The 12,978-nt window shown below is 42.3% G+C and overlaps 1 protein-coding gene across 8 annotated transcripts in view; it reads right to left on the bottom strand.

The window, feature by feature from the left end:
- Window positions 1–3,852: 3,852 nt before the first annotated feature.
- The window catches only part of LOC111582610 (pleckstrin homology domain-containing family G member 3), a 39,678-nt gene continuing 30,552 nt past the window's right edge, over window positions 3,853–12,978 (bottom strand). For all 8 annotated transcript variants that reach the window (XM_055015955.1, XM_055015956.1, XM_055015953.1 and 5 more), the window contains 4 exons: window positions 11,913–11,923; window positions 9,591–9,677; window positions 8,027–9,497; window positions 3,853–6,825 (listed from right to left, as the gene is read on the bottom strand). In XM_055015955.1, coding sequence (XP_054871930.1) covers window positions 5,912–6,825; window positions 8,027–9,497; window positions 9,591–9,677; window positions 11,913–11,923 — 2,483 coding nt within the window. In that variant the 3' untranslated portion in view covers window positions 3,853–5,911. The remainder of the gene's footprint in view (window positions 6,826–8,026; window positions 9,498–9,590; window positions 9,678–11,912; window positions 11,924–12,978) is intronic.

A 12,978-nucleotide genomic window follows, 5' to 3' on the forward strand; every position in this document is an offset into this window, starting at 1 on the left:
CTATTTTTGCCTGTTTGTCACATGTAAATGTTTCAGATCATCATCAAACCAATTTTGATATAAGACAAAGACAACCCAAGAAAGCACAAAACGCAGCTTTTAAATGCAGTTAAGTGCAGTGTTCAGTTTCACCAGCCACATCCACGTATAATTACTGCCAGGCTTGTTGAATCTAAACCTCAGTAAATAGAACATGTCTTTTATTGTGAAGTAGCTAATGGTGATTTAAGTGTGACGCTCTGACCAGAAGAAGAACTAAGTATTCTATTTGTTTTGCTTTGTTTTTTTTTTGTTTTTGTTTGTTTTTTTGTTTTTTACCTTTGATCAGTTTGGTTGTGTCCATCTTTAAACTCAATAGGGTCAATCATAGACTGGTTATGCTTCATGGACTCACAGCTGGGTGCAGGAGATGCTGGTCTGTGCTGATAGATCCTGTTAAAAACAAATTGACCACCCATAAGTGAATATCTTTAACTCAAATACCTACTCTCTCTGTGTTCAATAAAATGTGTGGCTCCTTCAAAGCGGTGGTGGTCAGTTTGAATTGAAAGCAGTTACAACAGTTTACAGTGGACATGCAGAGACTCAGTAAAATATGTTTCCTGGAATCTTCACTGGAATTTAACATTTATGCATAGCATTGCTGCTCAATGTGAAACACGGAGATTTGACCTCCCCAGTATTTGTTATTGACAGACATCAGACTGAAGAAAGCAGACTTGTTCAGTGTTTAACTGACTCTAAACACATTGGATGTATCATTCAGAAAGCCTTCTGCACCTCATTCGTCTTTGGGCCAACAGCAACAACAAACAGCAGCTGTATGGGTGGTGCCAAAGTTCTGACTCTGTTCTGTTAAGCCAAGCCCTGTATGTCTCTTCAATTTCTAACGGGAAGCTAAAAAAGGACTTAAAATGTAATTTATTTCTAGGTATGTAGGTCTTCACTGCAACACAACATGGCCAGAGCAGTGAGTATGATAATGATGGTGCAGGGATCTGACTGCTGAATCACTACATGGAAAATAAGTAAGTTTTCTGTTCTTACCTTTGATCCGCTTGATTGTGTCCATCTTTGAACTCAATGGGATCACGCATAGACTGGTCACTATTTATGGACGCACAGCTGGAAACGGGAGAACCTGATCTGTTCTGCTGCTTTGTTCTTCAACACAAAACACAGAATTTTGAGTGTAAATAATGATGGTCAGTGCAGAGCTCTGACATGGAGAAGAGTCATGGACAGTTAGAGATGTTCATCTCACCTCTGAGCTTTGGTCTGGTTCTCATGTTCCCCACACAGAGTGGTTTCAGAGGGAGGAACTCCCTCCTCTCTGTCCTCACACTGATTCATAGCAGAGACACACCTTCACACAAACACAACAACCTGATCAGTACAACAACAACATTAGTTCTCATTACTGTCACTGACATGGCTCAAATATTCAGAGCCTGAAGAGCCTCTTATTAGTCTACAATTGGTTACACAGCCACAGATTCACCCATAAATACACAATGATGACCATGAAAAATGCATTTGTCATTGTTTAAAAGGGTGACACTGCATACCTGAAATGTCATTCTTGTCATTCTGGGATTTGAATGATATGTTCTTTGTTTATATTCATGACGATAGTTGTTGTTACATGTATATATAGTTTTGTATGCTTATTGTTGGCATCTTCCTATTGTTTCTTGTTTATAGAACCACACTCCTAGAGATGCATATGTGTAACCTCTGTTACGAATAAAAGGAAAAAAGGGAACACCTTGTATCCCATTCTGACTGATGCCCCCTGGTAGCCACAACCCTATTGACCAGTGAAAATGTATAAAGTCTTTGAATCTGCAAAACACATCCATTTAACATGAAGCACACAATACAGAGAAGTCAAGAGGTCTGAATTCCTCCTGCAGTAACAGATGTTGCAGCTTGTTCGTTGACTACAATCCTGAAAATGATCTGAATGCCCTCACATCTATTAACAGTCAGCATCTGTGTCATTGTGATTTCAAACTTGTGTTGCATCCCGATCCAACACTGAAGAGTTTTAACAGTTAAAAATAAATGAGCCTCAGCCAACTTGATCCAAGCTGTCCAACCCATTCTGATGCTCTGTGCATTTTTTATTGATCAAAAGATCAGATTAGTCCAAATGTTGTGAAATTTACCAGCAAAATACTGACAATAATATATGAAAATCATTCTGTAATCAGGGATCTTGAACTAGTAGAGAAAATGTTCACAATATTTGGACCTACAAGCATTAAATGGATATTTAAAGCAGCCAATCAGCACAAAGAAATTTTTCTTCTGTGAGTCAGTGATAGAACACAGTGTGATCCTGTAGATCAAACATGTACAGATTTCTCTGGTAGGATTCTCACCTCCTCACTTCAGATCAACTTCTGACGCTTTACACCTTGATGTGTCGAGGAAACATTTGGAGAGAAGAAGCTGCTCATTCTTCCCCGTCAGTCCTGCCGTCTGTGTGATTTGATCTGAGGACACATTCACATCCTCATAACTTCTGTTAAAGTTAGAAGAGCAGTGACGTCAGAACCAGTGTAACCTGTGGGAGAGACCCAGGTAGGACTCGACTGTTTGTTCATTACATTGAGTCCCACAGTGCATCATTGGCCGGTACAACGTGGACTAAAACATGAACTAAAATGTAAAAGGTAGCAATAAACACATAGTTATATGATTTAAGACTTATGAGCGTTGTGGAATGGGCTGAAACTGAAAAATAACAACGTGAAAATCAAAAAGTGGTGCGCATTTACGCATGCAGCACATCAGCATTAAATGCATTAACACAGGATCTGATGGTAAATAATGTTCTGTGTTCCTCTGCAAGCCCATTAGACCCGATGATAATTATACACAAACATTAAGTAGTACTACAAACAAACAAACAATAAAGAGCAATGACATGACAACAACAGACAGTGAATAAATGAATGAATAAATACAGATAAACTAATGAACTGTGATCGTCACTGGAAGCAGTCGGTAGAAAAGGTGATGAATTTGGAATTGGAAAACAAATTATAATTTGTAATTCACCTGTGTAGCAGAAGGAAAGTGATACTTGCGTAACCTTTGTAGTAGTGAGAGGAAGGCTGCTGCAGGATGTGGAGCTGTGATGATCTGCTGGATGAGTTTTATCAGGAATGCAGAGACAACAAGGAACTTTGGCAGGTTTCCATTGCAAGTGTGCCTAAGTAAAAACACCAAGAGTCAAAGCTCATAGTTATCAAGAAAATGTTTGCACTGTTGTAGTTCTTAAATAATTCTTAAGTCCAGTTGCATTCTTCTAAGAGTCAGTTTTTCTAAGATCCTTTGTTACAAGCCCATTCTTACAAGCTCAGTTACATTTTTCTAAAAGCCCAGTGTTCTTCATGAAGCCCAACCCTTCTTCAAGTCAATCCCAAGGCAGTCTAAGTAAGCCACGTTTTTCAAAAGGCAACAACAACAAAAACACGCAGTCAATGAAAACCAAGACCAATGTCAGTAACAGAAATTATTTCATGATTCAAATCTATTTATTTCACCATTTTATCGATAAAACTACATCAATTGTATTACTTCATACATAGTTGAATTTATGTCTAGTAGTTTATATGTAACATTAGAGTTCACGTCTGTTTTCAAACCATCCTTAAGCTTTTATTCAGCTTTGTGGAAGAATAAAGAAAATACTGATAGGTTGAATTCAGATCCACATCCTGTCAGAGTAGATCAGCCTTCACCTAAAACAGACACACACACGCACACGCACACACACGCACGCACACACACACACACACACACACACACACAGCATAGAAATAATCACCTCACCCACTGTTTGTTCTTGTATGTGTGGTTTTAATGTGGAACAAAACATACAAACATGTTTGTACGTGCAACACACACACACACACACATATATATATATTTATATAACCACAGTTATAGAAAGACAGACAATATATGTGTTTCTATTTACATCAGGTCAAATAAATAGCAGGTACAGCACAGGAGGGAGCCTGACTGTTAACAGTGGTTGACTGACTGAGGAACAGGAGATGTGCAGGTGGACCAGTGGTCACACGAAAGTCACAGGTTCGAACGTGCCAAAGTGCCTCTGAGCAAAGTGTACGGAGAACAAAACGTGGCTTGTTAGGAAATTATGGAATGAACAAATTAAATGTCCAAATAAACTTTACACTAATTACAAAAAAGGCACGAAAATCAACAAATATATTCAGGAGTACTTAATAAATAAATTACTCATAACTGCTACATCAGTGGTAAAATCTCTTTGGTCACTGCTTTGCTTGTATGTCTGTGGAAAAAAATAGTAAAACATCTCATAAACAATTTCATTTTTTACCATCAGAAAATAATTCCACAGCAATTTCATTTACTAGGTCACTCCACTTTTAACATTAAATGATTAATTTCAGTATTTCATTAAAAAGGAAAATCGCATGCATTCATATATCATTCTCCTAGTAAAGCAGGTTTGGTCCTCCATACACTGATCTGACCGGCTGCAGTCTAAATGTACAGTGTCATTTTGCATGTCGCTCATCTGTTTACTGAAGATTTTCAAAAAACCAAAGCAAAATGAGGGAAAAGGAACAGTCTGATGTTGTTCTGTCAGCTAACAATCTCATGATCGCACCTTCAGCTAAGTTTAAACATTAGGAGAGTTCGATCAATGCCCCGAGAGCTTCTCCAACCCCAATATGCTTTTATTTTGGTATTTTATCCGCAGAAGATCAGTTTTGTTTGCCAAGTGTTAGAATCACTGAACTCTGGCACCAACTCTTGGCACAAATTGGCTGCAAATGGCTGGTTTCAACTTGGGGAACGTGAGACTTGACAATTGACTGACACAAAGTTCTTGCGACTGACACAACTCCACTGGCAGCCCTGAAGGACAAAATCCTAACAGCAGAAAAACGATCAATCCGTGAGAGTTTTGCCAAAGTTCAATAAACAACCTAGGACATGAGAATCACATGGACTTAAAGCGTCTGAAGGCTTTCTCTTGGGTTAGGGCTGTGCTAACAGTCTGCTTTCCAGTCTTTGTGCTAAGCGACGCTAAACACATCAGAGAGACTTGATCCGTTTCCGCATCAGACTGTTCCTGTAACATAAATCCCAGGAGGTGTGTGAGGCGGTTGCAGACATGAGGTCAGATTTAGTGGTTAGTCCTCTCGCACACAGATGTGATTCAATCGAAAAAGGGGAGGCATTAAAGTCACTGCTGAAGCTTTTACAGCTGCGAACAGAACAAGAGGACTGCTCCTTTAGTGTAGTGATGATTCCCTCAAATCTGTGTTTTCACTGACAGCGACTGAAGAGAAGAACAAACATCCTCCAAGTACTGAAACTGTGCAATGTGCCACATCCCGTACAAAATTTAACAAATATTCTGTACTTAACGGCTGCATAAAGATATTTACATAATTCTAGAGCGTTATCTACAAAATGCCAGAGAGGACGTTGGGAAAAGAGCATGTAATATCAACAAAGTGGTTTTTGTACATAAGAAGTTGCTGAAAAATCACAAGAGCTCATTGGTCATCTAAATGCAATCACGATAATGATTTTATATACACACAGATTACGTAACAGTGACAGTTTGGGTTGTTTTGTTATTTTTCTCCACTTTTGAACTTTTAAACACAACAATTTGGACATAACAGATTTTTTTTCAGACATGTCTCCAATTGAAAAGATTTTTCTCATGATTAGAAGAAATAATCAGCTGTTCGTCTGCTGTAGAGTATTTATTTGCTGGTAAAACTCTGACAGCAGTTCACTACTTTAAACAACCTGGCCTTAGCCTTGTGTTTCTGTCTTTGGGCTACTATAGTTGTGACCTCATGTCTTGTTTGGTGGAAACGTTTATTCAGCTCAGGCTCTGGAACTTCTCTCTCAGATTTTTCACGATGCTCTTCTGAGCGGTTTCCGTCTTCTGTCCAGAGTTTGATCTCGACCTCTGGGGAACATCCTGAGCAGTAGAGGCTGCTGCAGTCTTCTCGAGCTCTTGAGGCTTCGCTGGCTCACTTTTGGCTTTTGCTTCCTCCCTCAGTTTATATTCGTCGGACTCCTGATAGGCCCTGCAACGGTCGATGACGGCCATGATGGAGATCTTCTCTCGGCTGGTCGGTGAACGGATCTGGACGTAGCTGTCGTCATCTTCTTCTTTAGGTTCTTTGGATGTTCCTTGAGGCTCTGGAAGCTTCTCCATGACGATGATCTTGTGTTCGGGGTCGTTCTGTAGCGGTGCCTCAGCTGCGATGTAGTAACCATCGTAGTTGCCATGTGCAACCTGGTCCTGGAGCTTCTGCAGCTCAGACATTTGAGCCCCGCTCAGTCGAGGGTCCAGAGAATTGGCTCTGTGAAGGCGTTTGCTGTGCTCCTCCCGGCTGGCGTCCCGGCTGCCTCGTGGCTTGTATGAAGGACCCTCACTGGAAGCTCCGTCATCGAGCAGGAGGCTGGAGGAGCAGCTGGAGTGCCTCCTTAGACTGCCATCCAACATCTGCTCTGGGATGGAGCGACTGCGACCGACTGGAGTCTTCTGACTGTGGTCGGAGTATTTGGAGCGGAGCTCACTGACATCAGGCCAGTTGAAGCCCTCGATGGGAGGGGGAGGACTGAGGGGGCTGCGAGAGCGAGCCCGACTCGGGGACACACCCCTGGAGCCACCCACTGAGCTGCAGGAGAGGCCAGGTGCCGGAGATCTGATCTGATCTATGGGGCTCAGCGGCAGAGAGGCTGACTGCTTATGAGAAACCAGAGGAAGAGTCAGGTTGGGTTTACCTGCAAAACAGAAAACCAGTCATCAATTAAAAGGATGATTCAATTTTTTCTAAATCTTTTTTTCTTTGAGGCCTGTTCAACCATTTGGTCCATACTAGGAAACACAAGCAACTCAAAAACGAACAAAAATGAAACCAAAGCTGGAATAAACTTTAAAGCAGTGTGTTTGAAGTGGCATTTCTTTTTCTAGCCTTAAAGTTTGCTTTGTGAAACCAGTTAGCATTAAGGAGAACAGGTGGAATTTTATTTTAGTCTGTAGGGACTGATTATATCCTTAAATTGAATTAGTCTGATCACATAAGTTCTACTTCCAATTGATGCTGGCAGTACAATAAATATAGACTCTAAAGGTAAATACACTGTTTATGGTCAATATCTGGTCACATGATCAGATAGTTGAGAAAGTGTGCAGGTTGGACCACAGTGTTTAACAGGAGATCATTTAATTAAACATCTAGTGTTTGCTGAGGTCAGGACAGGCTCAGACTGAGTCAATACGTACAATAATTAGTCACCAAGTTATTCAAAAAAACCCCAACCTGTTAGACGCCTGTTTGCTATAGTGCCATTTTTGTGGAAAGTACACACGTAAAAGTTCTGATAAATTCCATTAACCTGTTAATTTTGGTCGATAAAGCCCACAAAAAATTCCCTAATCACACAAACATAATAATCTTTAAAGAGCAATTTCACCTTAAAATAATTGTTGACTTTCTGCTAATATGTTCAGTCCATGTAAATCCTGAGGCGTGGTCTGGTGCAAGGTGAACATGAAGAAAATCGACTGTAAACAGTCTGCAGAGTTTGAAGTCTGAGAGACTGAAACCGCTGCTAGACTATGACTTAGTATTACCGTTATTGGAACTATCTACAGGTTGCATCTACAATTAATGCAGTGTTTAACTGTAGCAAGAGCATCTTGAAGCTAAGACAGCGGGTTTATTTCTTTCATTTTAGTTTTTCCTTATGATGTATTTAAAATAAATACAAAAGTAGTTGGAGTGGTAATGTGATTGCATTGGAAATCATTGAAGAGATAAACATGGACAAAATACTGTAGATTTTCCTTGAGGTTTTGAAAAGATGACGTGAAAATGTTCTGGAAAAAAATTTCATGTCATGAAAGTCATGAAATCAACTGTGGAAAACAACCTCAGTGTGCAGTATCTGAAATCTGAACATAAACAGGTAAACACTGTACCTGAACTCTCCTCCTCCACTACACAAGCTAAGCTCTTCTTGGCGATCAGGACACCCTGACTTCGCTGTCGGACCACCGGTTTGGAGGTTTTGATTCGCTGGCTGTACTGACGGGCCAGATGGAGGACTTTCCTCGTCCCCATGTCCACGTCGTCCAGCTGGTTTGAATCCTCACTCGGCTTTTCCAGCTCTGACTCTGCCCTCAACTGGACGACCCGAGGGACCGGAGCCCTGAGGACGAAAGCCTCTTCCCCGAACACCTTCAGGGCGTCCTTCAGACTTCCTGTCCGGTTTACCCCTGAGACTTTAGACTTGAGGGGTGAAGGACTGGTGGACTCCTCAGTGATGGTGCTGAGGTCAGATGCTGCACTCTCTCGATCACAGCCCTTGGTCAGGTTAGAAACACCAGTCGCTCTGGAGGTTCTTGAAGCTTCTCTGGATCTGTCTCGCCCTCCATTGTCACTCTGAGATCTTGTGATCTCTCGCTCCATCGCCTGCCAGATCTTGATCATTTCAGATGAAGGTCTGAAGTCTTCATCCTCAGATGGATTATCCTGCATGCTTTGAGACCTGGACTTGTGGCTCTCTCCAGAATCTTCTAGATCGGTGCTTCTCCGATCAGACTTCAGCAAGTCCAGAGATTCACTGGAGACCATGTGATCTGAGGGTAAAGCTGAGTTGGAGTCCTCAGAGGAAGGGTCCAGACTAGTGGAGGGGTTTGTCTGGACGGTCTCATCCCTTGGGATGCTATTGAACCGGCTGACGGAGCTCCTGACCAGCCCCGTCGGGATGTATGTCAGACTCTCTCTGCGCTGGAGGCTGAAGGTTGCATCCTGGTTTTCGGCATTTTCGTAGTAAGTCTTGATTTTCCCGATGAGCAGTTGGTCCTGCTTGGACAGGGTGGAGTCCCGCCTCCGCCGAATGCATCTGTCAGCGTCGAAGAGACTGTCATCCCGAGGAGACAACATGGTCAAATCTGTCACACCAAAGGTCTCGACAGAATCAGAAGAGATACTGTTGAGCCGCAGAGGTCGGTCGGCTGGTTCGGTACAGAGGCTGACGCTGCTGCCAGTCCTGCTGGGTAACCGAGGTGAAGCACAGCCAAGAGAACGGGCGTCGTCCTGGGCCACGCTGCCTCGCTTGATGCTGTTGGTGAAGTGCTGAGCGATGGCACTGGCTTTGTCGAGGACCGAGGATGGGAGGATGCTGGGGGATTTGAGCACCTTCTCTGCTGCCTCCTTCTCGTCGTCCTCCTCCTCGGAGGATTCCCCGCTGCTCAGCGTCTTTGAATCTGAATCAGGTGTGGTGGAGCACGGTTCCTCTGTGGGCTCTGGACCTTCTTCAGGTTTCAGTTCTTCCGACTTTTTAGGGGAAGCTGAGATCATGTAAGGTTCCAAATCAGAGGACAGTTCTGGTTCAGGGTTTTCTGTTGGCTCAGATGTCTTCTCCTGTGGCAGCTTATCTGCACATGGCTGGAAAGGAACAAAAAACATAGTACACTAATAAGTCCAAATATTATGACGAACGACCACCATTCACAAGAAATCAGTGAAGCTTGTATTTACTTGCTCGGGTGTTGGTTCAGTTCCACCTGACTCGTCTTCTTCACGAAGTCGGCCATTTTCTTTGTTAGAGCTGTCTCCCTCTGCCTCCTTAAACGAAGAATAACCAGGAGAGGTGTCAAACGATATCTTTAACATCAGCAGACAAAAGGAAGGAACAGAGTTTAAATGTCACCAGATAAGGGCCACAAAAAATTCTTACACTGCCAATTCATTCTCAAAGGGTCATTTCATACAAATCATGTTTTCCTGCAGAATTAATGTCCCATTTTTGTATAATCCACAAAACTGAACTGAACACCATTTCTGCAAGAACAAACTGCTGTTGAGCTTTTCAAATATAATTTTGGGATACTTTAACACTAATGAACTAAAGTCCAATCACATCCATTTTAAAATGTCATCCCTCAGCTAATAAAACTAACTCTGTTCATGCGTTGATCAAAATGGAGAAGCAGGAAAGCATGTTTTCTATTGCGCAAATTGCCCCTTTATTACAGACAGAATGAAGAGCAACTATCTCTGACAAAGAAAAGAGTTCAGTGAAAATCCTGTGCAGCAGCTTTGCAGATAAAATAATTGGCTTCACACCAAACTTAACCCGAGGCACGAATCAATGTAAAACCAAACATGCAAATAAAAGTGACAAAATAATAAGAGGCAGCAGCAAAAAAAATCCTGTTCAACTTGGCAATCTCAAACATTCAGTTATGTTTTGTACTCAGCCCCACAGCAATAAAGTTGGATCACAAGCCTGAAAAAGCTCCAATAAAAGCAAAAACACCATAAACTTAGCTGCAAAAGAGGTAGTAAAAGCAATTTTACTTGGTTATCTAATAGGTTAAAGGGACATTTCTTGGGAAATCCTTGTTGACCAGCTTCTCCTGAATCACGTGTTTGTTTCCAGTGCAGGAAAAGGTCCAAGAAGTGTTTCACCTAGCTTAGCTTAGCAAAGAAAGTGGGAGTGGAGGGAAACTGCTAGCTTAGCTCAGTTACCCTCTTTTGCAGCAGCTTCAAACTTATTTAATGTCTAATAACTTCTAATGGAAGCATCGCAACATGTTGATTAATGGCTTTGAGCAACATGTTTTTAATGTAACCAAAGTGTCGAACACTAACCCACTAGGTATTCTTGATATCGACTATTTTGATGTAATGGTGTATAAACCTTGAGGTGGTCTGCTCGGGTTCTTTTAAAGTTTTTAATGCCTTCTGATTCATTTTTTTCCTTTTTTCCTTCTGTGTCAAGGAAACATAAAACTGAAGATCACTTGTAAATCTATGCCAGTAAATACTGCATTTTTCCCGTCAGGTAGAATTTACAGTCGGACATCAGAGGACCCTGAACTGAACCCTGAGGAACGCCACATTTGCTAACCAGCAGAGTTAAGATGGAGCTCAGCTGAAACAATCAAATTCAAGAGAAGCTGAAAAATTCACGGAATTGTCAGACTGTTCTCTCACATTTTACTTCTTTAACCATAGCTGCACTATTGAGGACATAAAGGCTCCAGCAGCATCACCCTGCTGTAGTTTAGCGTGTTGAGCCCCAACATGCAGCTCGGCTGGTGTTAGTTCCACACATGAAGCTCATGCAGCAGTTACTGAGAGCTCCGGCACAGGAGCGGTTATCACTGTTATCCGTTAAGTGTGTTACAGAGCTGGTGCAGGTCAGGTGAAGTCGCAGGCGATGAAGACCAGGCTGGCAGCAGAAAGCCTCACCGTCCCCGTGGAGGAAAGGAAGGCCTGGACTGTGTAGTGCCAGCAGGAGATGGCAGCCAGAACGGAGCTGGCAAAGTCCTCTACCTGCTCGTCCTCCAGCAGAACCTCGTCCAACCGTCCCGCCTCATCATCCTCCTCTTCCTCGCTGCACATCAGTCGCTCCAGAGAGTCCTTCCTGCTGCCCAGCTCCTCCCCTTCCTCCTCCTGCTCCTCCTCGTCCTGGGCGGCCCGGTCGGCCTCAGACTCTCCCAGGATGCTGGATCCCAGTGTGCTGCTGCTGACGGCGGGCTGCAGCGAGCGTCTGTCACCCACTAACACCCCTTCGCTGTCGGAGTGCTGCAGGACGTCACACACCGCTCATCCTGAATCTGATGAGCCTTTAAAACTAATGTGCTGCTTTAACAGCGAGGATGCATCACAGAGCCCCTGCCTTCAGTATGACACCCATTTATTTACAGTCAAATGAGATCACTAGTAAGTACAACTCAGTACACTTCACAGAACCACAACAAAACACAGATAAACAAAGCAGTATGTATAGCAATGCATGGAGGAGGAGGAGCAGTAAGCAGACGTGCTACAGTTCGTGTTAAAAAGTCTTACCTGCAGGGTCGCTGAGAGTTCAACCGGAGAATCAGCAGCAGAAGAAGAAGAGCAGACGAGGTGATTGGTTAAACACATTAGAGAGCACACATTATTGTGAAAGCTAACAGAACACAAAGCTTTGTTTATTGGCCCAGGATCAGTCTGTGACTAACATTGTTACAGTAACACATTTAACCATGACATAAAACAAGTTCTGACCATTTCGCTGTGCTGCCAAGTAAACTGAATATTTTCTAGCCGGTATAATTTCAGCCAAGATGCTTGATGCTGAGAGAAGTCCAATAATCAATAGACAGAAAAGTACTCTCTAAGACTTTTATCAATCCATTCTACGTTTCTATCAATTTTTGAATCAAAAACATCAAGTATGTTCTATTTAAACTTCTGAAATGTCAGGAAACAGTAAAAAGAATGTCACCTTCCTCTGCAGTAATTAGCTGTATTTGCTGTTTCTATTTTCAGACATTTCAGAAAATGGACAAAACAATTGATTGATTAATTTAAGAAAACAATCACTAGCTGCTGAGTTCATCCTTTAATTATCATTGTAATCATTGTGAATTTTAAAGTCATCTATTTATTCTGTGTGGTATTTCATCATTTTTGGGCTATACAGTGGGTCAGTGGTTAGCACCGTCACCTTGCAGCTCAAAGGCCCCCGGTTCACGTTCCGGCCTGGGATCTTTCTGCATGTTCTCCCTGTGCATGTGTGTGTTTTCACCGACTCCGGCTTCCTTCCACAGTCAAAAAACATCCTGAGGTTTACTGGTGATTCTAAACGGTCCGTAGGTGTGAATGTGAGTGTGACTGTTTGTCTCTCTGTGTAGCCCTGTGAAGTCAGCTGGGATAGACTCCAGCCCCTTGCAACCCCAATGAGGGTTAAGCAGTGGGTGGATGGATGGAATCATTTTTACGTTTTGACTTGTTTGCATTTTCTTTAATTATTTGATCTGTTCTTTGACATTTATCCATTTTTATTGTGTTGTTCAATATATTTAAAGCTTTGTATTTCTAATCTGTTTTTATTTTTTGATTTCACTGTTGGCACTGTCCTTGTTTTCCT

The sequence above is a fragment of the Amphiprion ocellaris genome, chromosome 12, assembly GCF_022539595.1.
Source record: "Amphiprion ocellaris isolate individual 3 ecotype Okinawa chromosome 12, ASM2253959v1, whole genome shotgun sequence".
Lineage (NCBI taxonomy): Eukaryota > Metazoa > Chordata > Actinopteri > Pomacentridae > Amphiprion > Amphiprion ocellaris.